The sequence below is a fragment of the Cynocephalus volans genome, chromosome 3 (genome assembly GCF_027409185.1).
Source record: "Cynocephalus volans isolate mCynVol1 chromosome 3, mCynVol1.pri, whole genome shotgun sequence".
NCBI classification, from domain to species: Eukaryota; Metazoa; Chordata; class Mammalia; order Dermoptera; family Cynocephalidae; genus Cynocephalus; species Cynocephalus volans.
The window spans coordinates 178890361-178914335 of NC_084462.1; the positions used below are offsets into that span (position 1 = coordinate 178890361).

A 23975-nucleotide genomic window follows, 5' to 3' on the forward strand; every position below is an offset into this window, starting at 1 on the left:
TCCATCTCCAGAACTTTTTTTCATCTTCCCAAACTGAAACTCCATACTCAATTTTTTTTTTTTTTTTTTGGGCACCTGACTGGTAGAGGGATCTGAACCCTTGATCTTGGTGTTACAAGGCTGCGCTCTAACCAGCTGAGCTAACCAGCCAGCCCCGGTATTCATTAAATAACAACTCCCCCTTCCTCTCACAAGCACCATTCGACTTTGTCTCTATGAATTGGACCTTTCCGACATTTTATTGCATTAAATTCAAGTTAGATTTCAAAGAAACTTGAATAGTTCCTCTGTTCTCCTTACATTTTTATTAACTCAATGATCCTTCCTGTAAAAGTGACTTTGAACAAATGACTCTTTTTAAAGACTAAGAATTAGGCTAAACAAGAAATGTCAGCAAAAGAAAAATTTATAAGTAGTCTGCAATTTTCATGTCTCCAGGTTAAATCTCTAAGATGTAATTTATCTGAGAATTTTAAGTCATAAGGAACCTTCAAAGTCATTTTATCCAGCTTCTAACCTAACAAAGAAGAGATTCTATGACACCCCCTTGCTTTTGACGCTTGCAATCATGGTGAACTCACAATTTCCAAAGGCTATCCAACTGATGAACTAACTGCTCTGATTATCAGTTAATTATCTTTTACTATCATCTTTCTTTCTACCTACATTAAATACAATAATATCTAGTCCTGTCCCAAAATAATAATTCAGGGATCCCTAGGAGATTTATATAGCACCTATCTAGGCTTATGTCATTGGTGTACTTCCTCAATGTATAATGATTATATCCAAAATACTGCAATAATCTTTCTGGGTTTTTAATATCTAGTTAAATATTTATTCGAGATCATCTCACTTTGAAGAGACTTTACCCAATAGCACCCTCTTGTGCAAAGAGCAGTAAATTGATAGTAAGAAGACCTCTGCTCTCAATGTCCCTGGAATTTATTCAGCTTCGCTGGTTAGCTAATACTGGAAGAGTGATTTTAAGGATGAAATTAGTTATGGCGGCATTCAAAGTTAAGAAATACCAGGTCACACTATTGTAAAGTTAGGGTTTGTAGACTGAGTTACTCATACAACAAATATTTACTGAAAATCTATTAAACTATGTGTAATATATGCTATGGGAAGGGTACAAAATGAATGGCATCATTCCTACTCCCCATGACCTTACATTTCATTGGGTGGGAGACAGTATAAGACAGGTCAACAATTACCTGTACCCTAAAGTAAAATATATGTAATCTGGCAAAGACTCAAAGTGTTATACAAGTTCAAAGGAAAAACATCACACCAGTGTTAGTTCTGCACATGAGGAGGGGGGTGCTAAATAAAGTACCCTTCATGAAGAAAATGGAATTTGAAGAACAGGTGGATTCACAGAAAAACTGTCAGGGATAGGTCCATTCTTCAGGCAGAAGAAAGAATATGAAAAGATAAAGTATAAGAAAAAGAAATAGGAAGATAGTAGGTCTGAGAAAACTGAGTAATACAGTTCAGCTGGACACAGATGATAGCATGAAATAAGGCTATGGTAGTAGGTAGCATGGAACCAAATCATGGGAGTCAAAACTGGTTTTTAAAAAATGAGGAACAAGATCACAGCTCTACTTAAGGAAGGTTATTCTGGAAACTATTACAAAGTGTAAATAAAAGGGGCAGAGACTAAAAACTATTTTAATTTGAGAAAATAAGGGCCTGAAAATTGCAAGGAAGGATTACAATGTATAAGGACATAATCTGAGGATGTTCTGGCATGTCTGCCTGAGTGAAACACATACAAAAATGATCACTCATTTTAATTCCCATTTTAAACAAGTTTCCCTTGAGAATCTGAAGGTACACTAACACTCCATGCAAAGGGAGGAGAAGGGGTCACCCTCAGAAATATTGTCTCACTGGCCTATAATATCTTTGCGGACAGATAGTGTCTACTATCTTCTTATATCTCCATCAGCACCATACATAGTAAAAAGAAATAAAAAGATGCACGTACCGCAAATGGAAATATAAACAGACACATCTTTTCTGGAAAATAATTTTGCAGTACAATCTCAAAAGTTTTAACATGCCCCTTGACCCAGAAGTTCCATTTCTCAAAATTTACACTATGGAAATAATCTGTCATCAACACAAAACATATATGTCTTGGGATATCACAACAGCACTCTTAGTAATTTTGAAAAGCTGAAACATTTGAAACATCCAATAATAAATGGTTGGGTTAAAGAAATTATGGCAAATCCAAGTAATGGCTAATCATAAAATAATATTGCAGAAACATATGCCTGAATGTGTACTGATACTCATATATTATTAAGTGATAAAAACAGGTTACAAAACCTGTATGAATAGTATGATCTCAATTTTGCTTTTAAAAAGATTATATATATATATATATAAACAAATATAAAAGCATAAAAGGGTACAAAAAAAGATTATCACTGGGGGGGGGGGGTGAGACTCTGCCTTCTGTTTTTTTTGGTTTGAATGATTCTCCTGAAGTGGAAAATATAACGTTTTTGTAATAAAAAAAGAAAAGAAAAGAAAAGAAAAAACATTTTCTAACATTTTATTGAGAAAAATAAAATTTTTAAAAAGATAAGCAGGGACCGAGCAGGAACCTGGCCAATTAAAAGTCCTAATAAACCAAGAGCTAATTCTTCATACTGACCTAGGTCCTTCACCTTGCTACTTCCTTTACTCTAATATCTACACCAACTTCAACCTTAGACCACTTGATGAAAAATAAACTCACATAAATTAAATTAGTTCTTTGGGAGCTGAACAGAGCTAATTAAATCAGCCAGAATTGCAGACTATATCCCTAAAATGATAAGAGGCAATTGCCTAGGGTGATGGTTAAGATTAAGAGTTTGAAAGCCAGATTCAGAGTCTCAGACTTGAGTGCGAAACCCACACATAAATTCTGTGTGCCTGACTTTGGGCAGGTTACTAAATCTCTTTATCCTGTATCTTTATCTGCAAAAAGGAGATAATGAATTTTGTGAGAATGAGCTAACACGAAAAATGCTTACTGAGTCTGACACTCAAGAAGTTTTCAGTTAAAGTTAATGAAAAACTTACCTTGCATTTTCCATTGCATTAGTGGATGAAACTAGCTTTTCCTCCAATTCTGTGACTTTCTTTTTTAGTTTAGCCTCTCTGTCTTCAGCAGCCAAAGCTTCACAAGTATAAGAATCTTCTGATTCTAAAAGATGCTTACGCAATCTCTCTAGCTCCTGGTTTAACCTTAATTCTGTGTTACGTAAATGTTGAACCTAGGTAAAAGACATTTCTTTATTTTTCTTCTACAAAATGTTCCTTTCGCCCCACTACAAGCCTCTATGTTATCAAATCTTTTTCCCACTGTTGAAATGTATTAATTGTATTCTAACTGCTCATACTGCAAGATATATTTATTCTAGGAAAAATTCTCCTGAAATCATCTTGAATATTCATCTAGAAGCTTTACTTTGTACAATCTCATTCCCTGGAAACTGGAACTATACAAAAGTACTGGGTTCTTTGTGACAGACCACTTTTTCGGTGTATCTCATTTTTTTCATATTTTATGGGTAAAAATTTTTTCTTATATCCAAGATATGCCATGGTTTTCATTTTTGAAACCTAAACGATAAAGCACCCTGGGAGATGAAAGTCCTACTATAGCATATCAGAGAAAGACTAAGAAAAATCACCTAAGAGATAAATTCATTTGAATTGAAAACTTTCCAGTTTTCTTACTTAATAGTTATTAAGCTTATTATTTGATTCACTGTTTCCTTAAAGTGAAAGTATACCTCATTCTGAAGGGTATTGTTTTCCATTTGTTTCTGTTTCAGGGACAACATGACTTGGTCTCTCTCCCGTTGAAATGTAACTGTCTTCTCCTGCATTGACTTAACTGCATTTAAAAGCTGATTTAACTCCTCAGTCTTGCACTTTAGAAAGAAAAAACTTTAGCTTTAAAGAAAAATTCACTTTAAAAATGACATTTTCTTCATTAAATAATTAATTTTAAAATGTAGTTAACTATGTCAAGGTCATCAAAAACAAGGAAAGTCTAAGAAACTGTCACAGTCTATACAAGCCTAAGGAGACATGACCTCTAAATATAATGTGCTATCCTGGAGGGCCCCTTGAACAAGAAAAGGACAATTGGTAAAAATTAAGGAATTTGAATAAAGTCTAAATGTTAGTAGTAATGCCTCAATATTGGTTCATGAGCTGTGACAAATGTATTATAGTAAAGATGTGAACAATAAATAAAACTGGGTGTGAGGTATAGAACTCTCTCCACTATCTTTGCAACTTTTCTATAAATCTATTATAAAAGAAAATGTTTACTAGAAATGTTTCAAAAGGAACTCAAAAGACAAAAATCTCTTCAAATTTGCCCATACAACAAAGTGTTCATGAACCTCCAAATCACCAATAAAATGTATGTGTGTGGGGTGTGTGCGTGTGTGCACGCACACAGGTGCGTATGCACACAATGATGTCCATTCATCAGGCACCCACAACTGTTGTTCAAGAAAATAAGTGTCCAGTAGCTAAAAAAAGATAAAGAGGAAATCATTTCATATGTACAGTCTATTTTAAAAGAATATTTTGGCAACAACTTAATGAAAGCAACTTTGGAAAGATATCTGGCTAGACAATAATGAAAATTTATTCCACAACAGTACAATATATTAATGACAGCAGAAAAAAGATAACCCTTCATTGCCAAAGTAGAGTCATGAATTTCAAATGATACCTGGAGCCAGCAGAAGCCACAGTTGTGCCCTTCAGATGGAGTTACTTGGAGGTGGCAGGGGAAAAGGGGGCCTTGGTGGCCCCCAGGACAGCAAGACCATTAATAGGGTTCCTGTGGACCCACACAGGAGTGAGGAGCTTGAACAGCTGAAAAACGGGAGCCATTCAGAGGCCAGTGAGTCATCATGAGGGACCGGTACACAGCCTGTCCCATGGGAAGTGTTTGAAGCATGGGTGGTGGGGGAGACACAGGCCCACCAGGAGAACACTGGGACACATGGACAGCCAATCAGCCCCCAATCAGCGCAGGACCACTCAGAGGAGACCGGTCGGGAATGCAGAATTGCAGGGGGTGCAGTTTGATGAAAAAACTCAGGCCCAGGTCAGAGTTTCTACACAACCCAGGTGCACTGGGTCTCTGGAGAGCTGCAAGTACCTGTAAGGTCAACCATTAAACCCTGAGCTGCACAAAAAGCCTTCCCTAGGGAAACAGCAGCAAAGCAACAATTTAGCTCAACCACAGAGTTCAAGTACTGGTTCCCACAGGAAGTTCCCCCATTTTAGAAGTAAGCAAAGGATAAAAAATTAGTTCCGGCCCAGGCACACCACCAGTGCATTGGGGCCTGCCTGGGGACATGAGGCATGGAGATGGAGACAGGACCACCACTCACACCCACTCACACAGCCAGCACCTTGGGGCCCACCTGGGAACCCGCTGCTTGGAGCCAGGAACTGGACCGCACTCCCATATCCAGGCATGCCGCCAACACCTTGGGGCCCAGTCAGGTACCTGAGGCATGGGGAAGAAGACCGGACACCCTGCCCATAACCAGGCATACAGTGCCAGCGCCTTGGAGCCCACCCAGTGACCCGGGGTATGGAGTTGGGGACCGGACCCCCTCCCACAACCAGGCACACTGTGCCAGTGCCTCGGGGCCCACCCAGGGACCTGAGGCATGGAGACAGGGACCCAAGGCATGAAGACGGGGACCAGACACGACCCACAACCAGGCACACTGCCAGAACCAAGGAGCATGCCAAAAACATCACCTCCATGTGGGTGGCCCACCACAGCCACTAAAATAACCATGGCTACTGTGAAAGCAGCTGGATGCCACAACCAACACACAGATGGTCCGCCAGCCCCTGGAGTGCACTGACACAAGGAGAGTCAACAACAGACATAAAGAAAGGAGGAGGATGTCTCTCTCCACAAAGCCCGTTCCAGACTGACAGAGGAAGCGTCTGTTCTATGATAATATTGGGGGACCTGATCACCCCTGTCAGCACTGGACAGATCATCTAGGAAACAAATCAACAAAGTAAGCATTATTCTTTCAGAAGGAGAGAAGAAATCTACGGTAATTAGAGGGCAGAGGGGGTGGGAGAGGGGGATGGGGAGAGATTGGACAAGGGGCATAAAGAATAATTATGATCTGTAACAATATATATGCTAGTAATATTGGTTTAATCAACATATCTCAATACTGAACCCCCAAAATATGCATAATCAATTTTGAGTCAATAAAAATTTTTTTAAAAATAATAATAATAAAAGCAAAAACTAAAAATTCTGTATCTGACAGTAATTTAGACACTGAAATCAATTCATTGACACAATAAATATATGTAACTAATAATTATCTTAAAAGAAATATAATTGACACAAAGTAGCAATAAAGTATTTTACCAATGAAGTAAAAACAATTCTTTACAATGAATAATATTAGCATTTTATTTTGTCAATAGCCTTTAATCTTACATCTTGAAACTTCAATAACCTTGGAATTCTGTTTTAATAAAGATAGTTTTATGAGATACAGTCGAGTGTAGAGACTTATGAAATATAAACTAACTAATAAATGTTCAAAATCAAATGATTTTGGATCCCTTTTGTGTGTGACAAATACACACACAAAAAAAGATTTTTGAGATTTTTGTATACCATACTTGTCATGAAAAATAAAGAGAATACAAAATATTAAAAAAGAAACAAATATAATTTCATAACTGAGACTTCTACTACCAGGCCTGAGGCACCCTCCAGAGGCTCACTGCCCAGGGCCATCTCGGGAAGTGGCTTCCAGCACCAGCATCCCGGCTGCTGCGGTTGCTGCAGCTGCTGCAGCCATCGCTAAATTGGCCCTGGGTGTAGCTAGACCTGCAGATTTAGAAGATACATGCTGGAAACCTTGGCGGCATCTACATGGTGTTAGGTCTGCATGCTTGTAGAATGCTAGAGCTGTGGAGGTTTGGGAGTCTCCACCCCAATTTCAGGGGATGTATGGAAAAGTCTGGGCACCCCAGGAAGAGATCTGTCATAGGGGTAGATTCACTGCAGTGAGTCTACTAGAGCAATGCAAAGTGGAAATGAGGGGTCAGAGTTGCAGCAGAAAAACCCCAAAAGCTCCATGCCTACTGGAGCCAGGAGAGCGGGACCACCATGAGGCCCCAGACCTGTGGAGCTACCAAAGTGGAACCCCAGCCTGGTAGAGCTGAAATGTGGCCTGCAACCAGGAAAGCCATAGGGGCAGAGCTGCCCGAGGACTTGGGGACACAACCACACACCGGCATGCAGAGGACACCGAACATGGAATCAAGGTACATGGTTCACCAGCTGTGAGATTTAATGCCTGCCCTGCTGGGTTTCGGACTTGTTTGGGACCTGTCACACCTTTCTTTTGGCCTATTTCTCCCTTTTGGAAAGGGAATATGTACCCTTTGTTTGTCCCACCATTGTAGATAACTTGTTTTGAATTTCACAGGTGGGACTTTGAACTTTGGACTTTTGAGTTAAAACAAGTTAAGACTTTGAGGATGAAATGAATGTATTTGTATGTGAAAAGGACATGAGTTTGGGGGAGCCAGGGGTGGAATGCAGTGGATTGAATTACATCCCCCCAAAACTCCCTGAAGCTTGAATTGTCTCCCCCAAGTTTTTTGTATTAGAAACTTAGCCCACACTGTGACTGTTAAGAGGGTGGGAAATCCTATTATGGTAATAGAAAGGTGGAGCCTTGAGGAGGTGATTGGATTGTAGGACCACGCTGGAGGGAATGGATTAAAAATGGTGGTTAGGGGTGTGGTTCTGAGGGCTTTAAAAAGAAGAGGAGAGTCTGTCTCTCTGCTCTCTCTGCTTCCACCATCTTGGAATGTGAGACCCCTGGGTCACTGTCGCCACCATCAGATGGACTTTGGACTTCCCAGCCTCAGAAACTGTAAGCAATAAATTTCATTTTCTTTATAAATTACCCAGTTCCAAGTATTCTATTATAGCAATACCAAACAGACTAATACAATAGGCTTATGCGATTAATAAGATTTTAGCAACTGTGAATCAGCAATCTGACTTACCTTAATGACATTTTGCAGTTTGAAGATTTCTCTTTGATCAGAGCTATGTGTTCCTTGTGCTTTAGAAGTCTAGCTCAGAAAAAGAGAATTAGAAAATAATTACACTGATTTTTTTGAAATAGAAAGTTGCAAACTAACTTTATTAACAGATACTTTTCAAAAAAGGGTAATTTCTCAGACAGATTATGATTAATGAATGCCAAGCACCTTTTAAAGAACCTAGTACAATAGCAATATACAATAAATAAAAGGTATCATATTTGAGAATTTGTTAACTGATTGGAGAGACAACGGTTTTATAAAATAGCTAATGTTAAGAAGAAAAAATCAAAGAATATTTTATTTAGCTTAACAGAATGCAAATGTGAGGATAATTGAGCAGCTTTTTAAAAGGAAATTTTTAAAATGGAAATTACCCAATATTAATGCTAATAATGACCCAAGTAAAAACCTTTTTTTAAATGTTACCCAGAAGATCTCTACTCCAAGACAGAATAATTTTTGGTATGACAAGTAAATTAAAGAACTTTTGGATTCTTCTCATTCAAAGCTGTATGTTGGTCATTTATGTTCATAAACATTTACTATATAGCATGTTAATAAACTAAAAGCTGCTCTAGGGCTGAAAGAAAGAACACAGTATAATGGAAAGAACACAGGTTTTGGAGTCAAAAGATGATTTAGAATCATAACTTAATCACTGTGAAAATGGGTGTATTACTTTAACTTTTAGTTTCCTTATCTCCAAAATAGAGGTAATAAATTTGTCACATAGTTATCAGGATAACATAATATGTTTTGTGATAATAAATATGGAAGCATCTTATAAAGTGTAATACAAATAATTTTTATTATGCCTTGCTAGAAAATTAAGTCCTGAAAGGTCCCAATTTTTTTCACCTTTATATTTCAGCACAGATCAGTCATACAGTAAATCATTTAAGATATGCTAAAGTGAACATAACAATAGACCATCACTTCCCTTTGAAATCTTACCTAAGCAGTGTTTCTTAAAATGTGTTCCTCAGATCATCAGAATCACCTGGGGTATTTATTTGTTTGAATGGAGTTTCCAAGGCTACTAAATCAAAATCTCTGAAGACAGGCCAGAGAATCAACAATATCAAGTTCCCCAGGATATTCTTACAGACACAAAGTTTAAGAACTACTACTTTTTGGAGATAAGATGGACAAACAAATCAGCCTTTCTAAGGTTTATTTTGGGTACTGGGACTGTCTAGCAACTTGGGAAACAGATCATTTTAATTGGGATGATTTCTCCTTTACATAACTAGATTAAATTCACAAAAAGATAGAAAAATAGTCTATTTAAATACTTTGTTTTTTTCTACACTGATGAACTTAAATCCAAATGAACAGTGCTCCAGTTTATTCCAGGTCTCATGTCTACTGACAAACTCCATTAACCTCTAATATGTAAGAAAAATAGTGTTCCTTGGGAGAAAGTTTGCAGCACAAAATAGCAAGGAATTGATTTCTAATGCATGAGAAACAACACAAAATAGTTTAACTTATTTTATAATCCAATTATCAGATTTCACTTTACACATACCTAGAGCTAAAAGAAACCTAAGACATCATCTAAGCAAGCAGTATCAAACACGGTGCTTCGGACTCCTGATGTTTCCACCAGAGAAGCCTTCAGGGACTCCAGTGGAAAAGGTGCTGGTTCAATCAACAGCAATTCAATTTTTATCTCTTTTGAGTCCTGGACTTGAAACTTTTTATTTTTTAAAAATGGATCTGTTTCTTTAAATTCTTTTTGAAAAATTGTTTCCAAACATTGTTCAGAAGGGAAAACTAAGGCTGAAAGAGAAAGACGACCTGACTAAAATCACTTAGAAAGAAAGTCATTGGCAGAATTAGAGTACAGATTTTCTATTTCCTAGCCCACAGTACTTTCTAATACCAAGAGCTCTCTATATATCTATTCATGTAACATCAGTATTTTTACTCACTATTTTCAAAAACTCATGAAAATTTTAGCTACCTGAGCAATATGCCTCCAATGGCCAACTTCAGACTCGAGTCTTGAAACTTCATTTGACAATCTGTTTATTTCTTGTTGTAATGAAATAACATCTCCAAAGTTCATGTCATCATCACGGAAAGCTGGGGCATGATGACTGATCCCACAGCTGAATGAAGAAGATGCAGTGGTTGCTGGTATACCACCAGCTCCTGAATGTACTGACGGAGTGGCTGACTGCAGTTTCAGCAACTGATCCTGTAGCGCAATCTGTCTTGCTTTATGATGGCTGATTTTGATCTATATATTTATAATCCATGTTTTAGAGAAAGTACTTTAAAATAACCATATTAACCTTTTTATAAGTTAATAATATTAAAAGGCATAATAATTTGTTTAAGATTATCATATAATGGTACTCTGTTAACTGAACCCACATCTTCTATAACATCCTATCCATAACATGGTTATTTAAAAAACAAACATGATCACCAGAGTGAAATCACAGTTAATGTTTCAAATGGTATAAGATCAGAATTTCACTCACATGTTAACTAAAGCAATGAACTTCTCAGTTAAACATGGGTTTGCTATCGTCTATGTATGGGGTACTATAGGCGATTTCTTAGGGTTCTGTTTGTGATTATCAAACCTTAAAATGATAAGAAAATGAAACCTGTGTCAGTTTATGTATTGGACACCAAGTCACAGCCTCAAAGAAATTATGAACACAGAATCTACCATAATGCCACATCCATTCGGAATGAAAGATTACTAAAAACACAAGTGAGTAATTTAGAGAGAACTGTTATAAGCCTTTTATGAAGAACTCAAACTAGTCCAAAAGACACTCTGCCACAACTAAGGAAAATGTGATACTAAAAAAACAGCCAACAAGTAACAGTATTTCTACATGAGTAAAGTTAAGCAATTAAATAAACAAAAACCAAACACATTTATGTCATATGTCATAACAAACAGGTTTTTCATATTAGAGACCGTTCCCTAAGGGAGATTTAGAGTACTACACAAATTTCATTCATCTTTTCAAAAATGATATGAAATAAATTGGATTTTGGGGGAATATGAACATCACAATGAGGGCAGCAAATAGATTCAGAAAAGAGCAGTTTTATACAGTCACATATTAGCTTTCATCCTAGTAAAAAGTACTGAAATACACAATTTTTTTATATGTAGCATTAACACAAAAAGTTGTCCTTATACAACAGACATTTATATCAAATTGTAGAGTCACACAGTGCAAGCTTTAATAACAAAGACACATTTGCAAACTTGAATGCTTAACATCAATAGTTAAGTAGAAAATAAAAAGCCAAAATTTCCCACAGCAGTGTTTTCAACTTTGGGGTAAGCAACAGAATCATCTATGGAGCTTTTGAAAATTACCAATACCAGGGCCCCTTCCCAGTACACTAAATCTGCATCTCCTGGGGGGCATAAGCATGTGTATTTTTAAGTGTCACTAATGGTTCAGCTGTAAAGCCCTGGGTAGGAACTACTATTCTATCGTAATGTCTATAAGTCAGTGCTACTCAAAGTGTGGTCCATGGACTGATGCCATGAATGTCTGCTACCAGTCCATAAGTACAAAAATCAATGAGTAGGGTTTAAAGAGTTTTAAAGCAATTTGGCAGTAAGTGGGCTTGTAATTTTAATTTGAACCTGTAACTTTGATTTTCCGTATTCATTTTATTTTTGAAGTAATTTATCTTTATTGCATTATGAAATTATCAAATTCCCAATAGATTAAAAAATTAAGCTCTATTTTAAATTTTATATTTATCTTTAATGTGGTATACTTTTATTTTTAACCTTAGCATGCCACTGAAGGTACTAGAAATCAATATATCTAAATTGAAAACACCTAAATACGAAGTTATGGTAGACATGAACATTTAAATCAACAAACTGAAAAACACCCAAATGACCTGGCTAATAAAATGGTTAAATTCAGTACAAGTATAAGTATTTAGTGGACTCCACTTATGTACTAAACACTAAAGAGAATTCAATAACAGCATGACACTTGGGGATACAGCCTACATTTTAAGAATTCTGGATAACAGTGGTTATATCATACAATATCTAGTACCAGAAGTGCAAAGAAAAGATAAGCCAATTTCAAAACAACCATTTCAATCAAATTAAAAGAAAACAAAAACATTTATAAAACAGTATAATTATATTTCTCAAAACAACCATTTCAATCAAATTAAAAGAAAACAAAAACATTTATAAAACAGTATAATTATATTTCATATTCTTTTTCCATGGAATATCAAACACATGCCAATACAACAAATAATAACACTTGTAATCAAAAGCATTTTAAAAAGTCATTAGGAATAACCACACTGATTTAAAACAACTTAAGAAAATATGACAAATTAAAGTTTCATAAAATCAGAAATTACAAGCAACACATGCCTGAAGACATTTTACATAAATACCTTCCTTCTTTTGGAAAGTAGAAATTAAAGTCCACAAAGGTCAGTTTATATAATATAAACTTAGTTGAAAGCTTAGAAAGTTCTTGTTAAATTAGTGTTATCAAAATGAGTCGGGAATTATTAAATTCAACACCCTTTCAATTTTTTATGGATCAAGATAGCTTGATTTATATTATAAACTCTTAAAAACCTTCCTAAATACATTACAGTAAAATGAATATGAAGTAACTGTAAAAATCTTTGCCTCTTTCTGTTGTAGTTGATTTCGGTAATTTGTAGATTGCTGCTTTATTTGAAGCTCTGAGGCTTCTTGCTTCTCCTCCAGATTGGTACAAAGTTTTTTCATACTTTCATTCTAGAAAGCAAAGAAAAAAGTATTTTCGACAAGAAGACTGTAAGTTATGTGCATGGCATTATGAAAAAAATATTGCTTCATAGAAAAAATAATGTAAAAATATAAAAGGTCTCAGACAGAATTAAGGCCTTTAAAATATACTTTCAAATTACACAAATGCATGAGCATGTTTATACAGAATATGCCTAATTCTAAACCAAAGGGGGAAAACTAACATTTTGCTGAGTTTGATTTTCTGCTAAGAAAAGCCGCTGATTGATGTTTCTCCCATCTTTCTATACCCAATGTCTAGCATATAATACATGTCTAGTAAATGAATGAATAGATTACCTGTTTGAGCTTCTGTTTTCTCCCCAAGCAGCAGAACTTTTTTAAGGCATATTTTTAAAAAAGATTTCTGGCTGAATTACAGGTAGGAGGCTAAAGCCTCACATTACTTACTTGCCTTGTTCCCCAGACCCCCTGAGGCACCTCTGAAAAATCCAATCTGAAAATCACTACTGGGATTGTTGAAAAACTACTGTTAAAACTATACAAAACAGTCTAAATATAATAACTCAGAAAAAAAAGAAAAAATAATAATAACAATTCAGTGACTCTAGACATTATACATAGTCTTTTGTTTTAAGATGTTGGAAAACATGAAAAAATTACTCAAATATTATGTACATAAATATTATCTTAACCTATTATCACTCCTTGTCATGAACATAATATGAACATAATAAGAATATAATGGGAAAAGAGAAATAGACATTAAAACTCTCTGCAAAAAAGAATTTTAAAGTTATTACAGATAATTTACTAAGCATTCTACTAATATATCTACACAGTTTAACAATGATGACTGAGAAAAAGGAGACTGACAGTGGGCAAGAAGCTACCAGAAGATGATGAATTTTTCACTTTTGGGATGTCATCTGTTTTTTTCTTGGATTCTAGGAACTTCTGATGTCAGCAGCCATGAAAACTACGGTCTAGGAATATTTCATGAATTCCCAGAGAAAACGAATGGAGTGAATCAAAGGAATAATTACAACATCCACAAACCTTAGTTTGGGACTCTAGCCCCAGAAATCTAACACAGACCTCAGTTATCTTGAAAAAGTAGTAGTAAGAAACAGGACCAACGGTCACACAACTAATTACCTTCTATTCTATTGGCTGCTTTTGCATGATTTTCTGAGAGCTGTTAATATGAAAAACATACATAAATGAATAACACAATATACTGAAGCCAAAACCTGGCTATAAAAGTCCACTTTAGGCTTTTTAACACAAAAAACCCCTGAGGTTATTTAACTGTGACTAATAACTAGAACTTTGAATTTGGTTAATACCTACTTGGTTGTCTGCCCTCATCTCCCTAGCCATATGAGAGTCAGAAAGGTTGAGAAAACACAAAAAGGACAGATTCTCCTTATCGGGCTGAACCTGTAATATATTAAGAGTTGTCTGGGTCATATTTTCTATCACATGGAATACGTAGCAGAGGAGGCTGGACTGAAAGGAAAAAAGAATAAATACACATGATGAAGAGCAGAGAAGAATATAAATGAGAAAAAAGACTCCTGATGGCCTCCATTTCTAGTTGCAGCCCCTTCCTAAAGTGTGCCTACATTTCTGCTCTTGGAGTCCAGAGACACTTATATTCTTAAAATATTTCATCCTGCTTAATACTTGGTAAACTATCATGGTCCACTAGTACCAACTTTATTTTCTTTTTAAAGCAGTCCTAATTGTAAGAATTGATATTAATGACTATTACTCTTTCTTAAAGGTCTTCCAACAAACAAAAAATTTACCTACTTTTGAAAATAGAATAAAATTCATTCCACCTTGCAATTACCATAATGGTATGTTGGATCCTTTCATAAATCTAAGAATAATCCATGGGATTGTAATGATCTTGTTTTTTCTGTATCCTGAAACATTTTGCTATTTTATTATCCTAGGATTTATTTTACCATTACTTATCAACTATTCCCAACTATGCTGGAAAAGACTAAAATAATAAGAAAATAGAAGACTTACGGAATCACCTAGAAGAATCACGTAATAGTGAAATAACCAGTTTTCTGTTCGCATTGCCCTAAGTATGACATCATCTTTATAAAAGTAAACAGCAGTTTTGAGATATCTTTGGAGGTTTTTTTTTTTGGCTTTCACTGAACCCAGTTGAAAATTCAGAATTTTTCATTTTTTGACAAAGAAAAATGAACTGACAGAGGAAAACATTTCGCAATCACTAGACAACTCTGAAGATGAATGCAAAGAGACAGAAAGCAGCACTCTAGAGTCTAATGGTGAAACTGACTACAGAGGCAAAATCTCAAACAAGTCTCTAGATGGCAATATCAAAATGAAATTTTCTCAAACTCAAGAACTGATGAATGAACAATATATTTCTAAGAACAAAAAGGAAATATGATTTTCACATTAGCTATTCAATAAGAAAGTATTTTATTCTGCAATACTTTATGACAAGGACCTGAACCGTCCCATTTTGCTAAATGAATATGTGACAGTATTCTTTCATTAAGTATAACATTTGTACTCCAACATTTACTTGATTCAGTTCATTCATGGACAAATGCTGAAGGCCGCTGTGTATACAAAGATGACTAGGAGGAAACAGATGATACAGAAATGAAAATAACTCAATGGATTGATCACTCTAATTGATATTTATAAATATAAGAATAAAAATACTTTGTAACTATGGAGCAAAGATGACAGCCATTGTCTGATCAACAAAATCATGAGGACTCTCTCCCACAAATCAACCAATCTACAACTATAAAAATGCAACAACAGCCAAGCTGGGGCCACTGGAGCTCAGGGGAAGAGGAGGAGAGACCTACGGAGTTCATGAAGTGGGAGAAGCCACAATGAGAGAAAGAAAAAACTGCTTGGAGGATTTTGGGCCACGGCAGCCTTAAAGGCTGGAACTGCTGAGCACATGGAGCAGGAGCTGGTAGAACCCACAGCTTTGCCCTTCAGATGGAGTTGCTTAGAGGTGGCAGAGGAGAAGAGGGCCTAGGTGGCCCCCAGGACAGCAAGACTGCTAATAGGATTCCCGTAAAACCACACAGGAGCAAAGAGTCAGAACAGCTGAAAAAGGGGAGCCGTTAAGAGGCCAGTAAGTCATCGCATGGGACCCGTGCAGGACCCATCACACATGAAGTGTGGGTGGGGGGGATGGGCCCACCAGGAAAAAACTGGGACACAGCAAGGACAGCCAATCAGACCCCCAGTCAGCACAGGACCACTCAGAGGAGACTGGTCAGGAATGCAGAATTGCATGGGGTGCAGTTTGATGACAAGATTCAGGCCCAGATCAGACCTTCTATGCAATCCAGGTGCACTGGGTCTCTGGAGAGCCAGAAGTACCTATAAGGTCAACCATTAAACCCTGAGCTGCCCAAAAAGCCTTCCCTAGGGAAACAGCAGCAAAGCAGCAATTTAGTGCAACAACACAGCTCAAGTACTGGTTCCCACAGGAAGTTGGCCCATTTTAGAAGCAAAGGACAAAAAATTAGTTCCGGCCCAGGAACACCACCAGCGCCTTCGGGCCATCAGAGGACCTGGGGCATGGAGCCAGAGACCAGACCACTGTCCACAACCAGGCACACCACCAGTGCCAAGGAACACACCAGAAACATCACCTCCATGTGGGTGGCCCACCACAGCTACCACAGTTGCTGCAAAAGTGGCTAGATGCCATAACCACCACATAGATGGTCCACCAGCCACTGGAGTGCACTGACACAAGGAGAGTCACCAGCAGAGACCAAAAAAAAAAAAAGAAGAAGAGGATGTCTCTCTCCACAAAGCCCATTCCAGAGTGACAGAAGAAGCATCTGCTCTATGATAATACTGAGGGACCTGAACACACCTGTCAGCATTGGACAGATCATCTAAGCAGCAAATCAACTCAGTAACCATTATTCTTTCAGAGGGAGAGAAGAAATCTAGGGTTATCAGTGGTGGGAGGGAGAAGGGAGGGAGGTTAGGGAGAGATTGGACAAGAGGCATAAAGAATAAGCACAATTTGTAACAATACACATACTAGTAATATTGATTTGATCAACACAGAATCCCCAAAATATGTATAATCAATTATGATTAAATTTTTAAAAAACCATGAGCCATTAAAGTTTTCAAAACTGTCAGTTTTAATGACACAAGTCAAGAATTAGAAGTAATGATCAAAAAAAATTTTTTTTAAAGGGGGCAGCCCCGTGGCTCACTCGGGAGAGTGCGGCGCTGGTAGCGCTGAGGCCGCGGGTTCAGATCCAATATAGGGATGGCCAGTGCACTCACTGGCTGAGCGTGGTGCACACCACACCGTGCCGAGAGCTGCGATTCCCTTACCAGTCAAAAAAAAAAGAATTAGAAGGAATGATAACCTAAAATCTACTAGGGGAGTAATTAAAATCTGGAACCAGTATTTACAAGATAGATAGAAACATTCTCATTTAAGCTTAAGAGTTATTAACATGTGCCATCAATATGTTTCAATAAAAAATTTAATTTTAAAAAACAAAAAAAGAGTTAATAAGCAGTTAACTGAATTCAAAGAACACTGCCTATTTTGTGTGTTTATGTTTCAAAACCAGAAAAATATGAAATAAAAATTTGGATTTGCTATACTTAAATTATTATTAAAATTTCTAATAAAGTTTTTCACCATTACTTTATTCATACTTCTGTAAGTTATTTGTAAAATGACTTAATATAAAGAGATTAAAATAGTCTATTGGACCAAGACAGTAAATGTGATGACTGTTTTTCTTCGTATACAGAAAGTTAAATTAGCTTATGCTGGTTACTATTACTTGGAACTAAAGAATCCTAACTAATTCAGTCAGCTACACATATTAACATCTATAAGCAAATCTAATTTCCTTTGGAAAACCTCTGAAAAAACACTGCCCTTTGTCTGTATGAAAACTTACTAAATAAAATATTCAGCCATATCTACAACTTATCCTCTTACAGCAGTAAGTCTTGAACAGATATACTGCACAGTCACATACAGGGTTAGGGTATGAAGTGAGCACATAAGGTGAAAATTATGTATAGTCAAAATTATCTTAGAAAATAAGTCCTTGGGAAGCCCAATCGTCTCTTTTCCTCTAGTATTTGAGTAGCTTATGATACTTTGAATAAACACCAAATGAGAAAGTTAGCTTGCATTTGGAGGTGTTTTATCAAAAACAAATATTTCTAAACACTAGAATCATACTTACTATAGTCCAATGATAACTCTATGAGAGGCATTAAAAGAACTGAGATCAACAGAAGGACAGAAGACTTATATCTCCCTTCTCAAGCTCAATACAAAGCAGACATTCATTGAGCAGGTTAACCTTATTTATTTTCTCGAAATGTACACTGGTGAATTAACCAAAGCTAATGCTACCACACACACCTCTGCCCTTTAATTTTTCTGGGTGGATCTGTGCCAATGAGTGCTTTCTCAGGATTTCTTTAGGAACTGTGGGAACAATTTCATATCTCGGCCGTACAAAGAAACTGTTTGTCACTGGAACACACCTACTTTACTTATTAGGTAATTACTAAGGTATTAGCTAAGATCTCTAAGTGCCACCAAACTGCCATCTTGTACTGAAGCAGAATACCACTGTAGTTCTTCCTGAGAGGTCCCTCTACTTTCAAATTCCACAATCCGACCTGGATAATCTAGACCAGAGTTCAACAATGCTAGTCAGTAAATATTTTCTTATATCTAAATTCAATGTTCTCTTTTTATGGGCTTAGTTAAGAGGAAAACATGCTTAACACAGTCCTCTAAGAATATCTTTTGCTGAAACACAATTATGAAGTGTTCTCTCACTGTTCTTATCTCAAGGTTAATAGTTGGGTTTCTTTAGTCCTTTACAATAGAACCTACTTTTTTTTTTTTTTTTAACCAGTAAGGGGATTGCAACCCTCTACATGATGTTGTCTGCACCACGCTCAGCCAGTGAGCGCACCGGCCATCCCTATATTGGATCTGAACCCGCGGCTTTGGCGCTCCCGAGCGCCGCACTCACCCGAGTGAGCCAGGGGGCCGGCCCTAGAAACTACTTTTAAATCCTTTCATTTTCTCTATGGCTTTCCTTTGAACTCTTTTCCAAGCTTTTCTCATCACTATTAAGTACAATGTCCAGAACTAGTCACGACTAGACACTTGACCAATAATGAATAAAATGGTAAAATTAATTTGCTATACCTATCTTCTTAACTACTTTGTATCCAAATATTATTGTTATTTTAATGTTTGGGAATTAAAAAGCTGTAAATTAAACAGAATTACAGTCTTCATATTACACTTAAATAAATGTACTACTGCAATTTAACACACTCTTAGAACACAGTAAATCCTTGATAATGATAGATTTTTGTAACAGTCATTTCTACATTTGGCAGTTTTCCTACTTCTAGCATATAGAAATAGATATGGAAATATTAAAGAATAGCAAACTGCAGTAACGTGTAAATATATTCTTCATCTAAAGGAGGCTGAGATAAAACAGAGATAAAGAAGAAGAGATAAAAAGTGGAAGGGAGTGCATTTAAAATGAGAGGACTGAAATAAAGTTTGAATAACTCTCATAGCTTCCAAAAAGAAAAATCTGGGCTGGCTGGCTAGCTCAGCTGGTTAGAGCAAGGTGTTGATAACACCAAGGTCACGGGTTCGGATCCCCTTACTGGCCAATCACAAAAAAAAAAAAGAAAAGAAAAGAAAAAAAGGAAAGAAAAATCTAAGTTTAATCGGTCTTTAATTATCCTTACCTCTGATTTTAAGACTGCATGAATGGCTTCAATTTCCGTTCTCCTAGAATTAGGTAATTCTGTTACAAAAGAAATAGTATATACTGAATATCTGATCAACACATGAAGTATAAACAAGCATTTTAAGGAAAATATATTTCACTGGGTTTAAACAGAATAGTAGGCAGATATGAGAGCAAATTCAGACGTATACCACTTGATTTTCATCAGAACTTTCCATTGCTGTTAATGTTGTTCATTATCATATAAGTCATTATTTTGCCTCTGTCCTATACCTTAGGATGTCTACCTTTACTCCCTTGAAGTGCTCATTAAGTTTTGAAAACTGACACTCTCTCTGTTGACTTACCCTGTCATTTTAGATGAAACTCATTTAACTGGGACTGAAGGCCTTATTTCTAACTTCTGCTTCTAATACTATCAAATAATTAATGACCTGTAAACAAACAATGAAAATTCACTAAAAGAATGCTTATTTAAAGTAACATAGATATAACTTACTAAAAATAATAATGAGCTCAGTCTGGTTTTATACATTTGCATTTAAAAGTGGAGTCAGAGCCCAGTAGTGCCAAAATAGCACCAATGATGCTGTCAGAAAATTATCACCCACAGAGTTATTTTTTTCTAGGTATTAGTGTTTTTTCATTACTCACAGCACTTTAATATTATAAAAATAACTTCTCTGAACTATAGTTTAAGTCAAAAGAAAATACAAGCAGCATGCAATAAATTATACTGACAAACACACCCTTGTTCTGAAAATCACAGGTAGGGTTGCTTCTCTGGTTGTTTATACATCTTGTTTGAAACTCTGGCTGTCTAATTGCTACCCTGAAGAAGACAAAGTATAACCTAATCTGTTTAGAAAGGTAATTTTTAAAAGCAGCAATTGTTTCAAAGAGGGATTTAAATTATTTAAGTGGCCTCCCACTCCCTATCCCCCCCAAAAAAAAAAATCCTGGTCTTTTTTAAGTAAAGGGGAGATATATGCAAACAAAAAAATTCTGATTTCCTCAATGAGAAAGAAACTGTGTTTTTTAGAAGTATTTAATAATTTGCCAAAGATCCCACAACTTGCAAGGCATGGAAGTGGAATTTCAACCCATGCCTATCTGATTTAAAAGTCCAAGCTCCTAACCTTGAATAAATCAGTAGAGTGTTTGGTAGAATAGCAACCTACTGGTATTTGTAAATATGGATGATTTTCAAGTTGTACCAACAGTGCTATTTTAGGACTGTTTTCTTGTTCATAACTGGCACAGGGTAAACACTCAATAGACATATGCTGAATTAATAAAAGATCTGACTCTTTTTAAATAATTTACAAAATCAATAAATTAGGTGGTAGGCAATCCCTACAGTAATACAAAGGGAAAAGAATAAAAGCATTAAGCAACTTTGAAGATTCACCCACTCGCAAAATTTTTATTGAGCACCTACTATGTACCAAGGAAGATGCAACACACTGTTACTATAAAGACCAAAAACATACAGTCCCCACCCTGGACATCAGGAAAGAGATAAATTATAACTCAATATGGTAAGTGCTATCAGGGAGAGATCCACAAAGTTCTGTTAGAACACATCACTGGCAATCGACTCAACCTAAGTGGGAGTCAGAAAGGTTTCACTAAGTACCGGACATGTGAGCAGGGTCATACAGGAAAATTGTTTTCCAGGCACAGGCAGGTGAAGGAGGAAGTAGAGAAGGAAGGGCTTTCCACATAGAGGTTCAGAGTTGTGTACACACCTGACAAAGTTCCTTGTGGTAGAAGTCTGGGTACAAGCATGCATGTGTATGCAAATATGCAGATGCATGGCCATTGGTATGGGAACTAGAAAAGGTAGGCAGAAAATAGATAAGATAGGTCCTTGGCCTCCCAAAACTAAGAGGTTTGGAATTTATCCTGCAAGTAACATGATCAAGAAATTTTTAAGCACATTTATTTTTAGAAAATTAACTGGGAATCGCTTCTCGGCCTTTTGGCTAAGATCAAGTGTAGAAAATTAACTGGGAATACAACAGAAAATGAACTGGAGTAGGGAGAAATGGGTGACAGGACATGAAAGAGAAAAAGTCCCTGGGAGAGATTATGGGGACTGAACTAAAGAAGTAGGAGTAATAAAGGAAAGGACAATCTGGCATAGGATGAACAAGATTTGGTGACCAACTGGACATAGGAGATGAAAAAGAAAGAGACAAAGACATAAATATGCCTAGTTTAGAAAATTGGGTATGAAATATGGAAATCACTAAGACTGAGAATACAGGAGCACATTTGCTGTGAAGAACAAAATTAATCCCACTTTAAACCTGCAAGACATCCAGGTTGCGGATGCATGTTTTCTGGTTCGGGTCAAAATAGTCAACTGTGTCCCCCTATCTAGGATATAAGGAAAGATTAGTCATTTCCCATTGTTATCTGGCCTTTCTCTGCTTCTGACTGCCCTCAAGGTCCCAAGATCCTTTCTGGGACACAGAAAGAAGCCCTTTCATGCCCATCCCCAAACCTGTCCCATGTCATGCACCCCGCCAAGGGGAACCCCAAGCTGTAAGAAGGATTTTGGCAGCTCCCTTGTATTCCTTCCTTCTAAATAGACCCCACAGAAATTCTAAATATAAACACCACCTTTCTATCAAACTATCTTTCTCTATTTCAACCAAATAAATATGAAGGCTCAGTTAAATCAGGATTTAAAAAACAACAACAACCAGAATTCTAATTTATTAATTTATAAGAAATAAAACTGTCAAAGGAACCGCTCTCATCCAGAAGACCAGCCCATTATCACCCTGGAGGCAGATCTAGACTGAAATTTCAAAAACTCTTTTGATCCAAGAAATATCTTGCTTAAAGAAATACCAAGAAATCAAAATAGTAATTAACTTAACCACTGATCGCCACGTAACTCTGGGTCACTACTCATTAGCAAAGTAAGACGAAGACTTCAAAAACGAGTGAAGGTTGCTAAGGATTCCCAAAGAATGGGCTGTCTTCCCTGTTCTACTGTCGAAATATGGGAGAAATAGGCAATTTCACACAAAACACATTTTCAGCTGGAACTGTACAATGTATCAACACAGTAAGTAAAAATATAACTGAACGGAAAAACAGCTATGTCTCACTAACAAATAATATACGCAAGACAGAAAGAGCAAGAGTTACCAAATGTTTGCATTACCAGTTATTTCTATTGTTACAAAAATAGAAGAAAACAAAAAAAGTGACGACTTATCATATACAGTTCTTATAACTGTGACAAAATGAAGATGCTCAAAATTCAGATCCGCCCCCAAAATGAGGGCAAAATAAGGGGTGGGTGTGAACGAACCAAAGAAAAATAAACTCTACTCCACCTCGCAGCAGTTTCACTCTGAGATTTCCAGAGTAGTCAAAAGGACGAGAACCAGACGCCTCCCGCAGACCCCAGGGGTCATTCATCCCAGAAAATCAACCGGGAAGAGTCAAAAGGAGGAGTGTTAATAAAAAGGACGGGGTGGGACTCGTCTGCGACCTGTCCCCGTCTGCTGAGGGACGTTCCCAGGGTCCCAGGAAAGCCCTCCCTCCCCTGCTCCAGCTCTTACCTTCCACTTCCTCCGAGGCCTCCATCAACATCTCTTTTGTCAAATCTGAAATCTGGCCGCTAAGGGAAGCCAGGCTACCCCACGCTCGACCCAGAGACTGGCCCACGCCGGCGCCGAGGCCCCCAAGCCAGGACGACATCGCTGCGGGTTTAGAGAACGACGCCGTCAGCTCCGAGAAAAGCGTCCAGCGCCGTCGGACAACCCCGCCAAATGTCCTCGAACGTCGGCCTTCACGGGACTAGCCCACATCCAAACAGTCGGAATTCCACGGCACAAGGCGGGGTTCCCTGGCAACGCCGGCTTCGCGCGGGGGGGGGGGGGGGGCGGCTCCCACCAAGGGCCGGGTTCTGCCTGGAAACGCAGAGGCCTGGCCTGGAACTTTACCAGGAGCCCGCCTCTAGTGACACCGTCACCCACGCGGGGCCTCGACTCATTCCCACGACTTCCCACCGTCCGGACTGGGTCACTGCTTCCTCCGCTTTGGTGAGTTTCCCCAGTTCCGTGGGCAATTCCTGCCAAGTCGACGCCGGCCGCCATGACACTCGCTCTGAAAGCGGCTGTGGAGCAGAGAGAGGCTCCCGCGGTGGGGTAGAAGGGTCCTGCGCAGCCGCCAGACGTGTCCTTGGCGCAGGGGAGGCTGGGATC

At 37.5% G+C, this 23975-nt stretch overlaps 2 protein-coding genes across 2 annotated transcripts in view; both read right to left on the reverse strand.

Moving 5' to 3' along the window:
- LOC134372808 (thyroid receptor-interacting protein 11-like) overlaps positions 1–10404 on the reverse strand; it is a 33788-nt gene extending 23384 nt beyond the window's left edge. Inside the window, exons 1-3 of the mRNA XM_063090173.1 lie at positions 10130–10404; positions 8119–8187; positions 3091–3284 (exon numbers count right to left, since the gene is read on the reverse strand). Coding sequence (XP_062946243.1) covers positions 3091–3284; positions 8119–8187; positions 10130–10234 — 368 coding nt within the window. The 5' untranslated portion in view covers positions 10235–10404. The remainder of the gene's footprint in view (positions 1–3090; positions 3285–8118; positions 8188–10129) is intronic.
- Positions 10405–12635: 2231 nt separating this feature from the next.
- LOC134373891 (thyroid receptor-interacting protein 11-like) lies at positions 12636–23874 on the reverse strand. The gene is made up of 3 exons (XM_063091937.1): positions 23331–23874; positions 19742–19800; positions 12636–12937 (listed from the first exon to the last, which is right to left on the reverse strand). The coding sequence occupies exons 1-3, from the start codon at positions 23467–23469 to the stop codon at positions 12755–12757; spliced, it is 381 nt and encodes a 126-aa protein (XP_062948007.1). The 5' UTR covers positions 23470–23874; the 3' UTR covers positions 12636–12754.
- Positions 23875–23975: the final 101 nt, after the last annotated feature.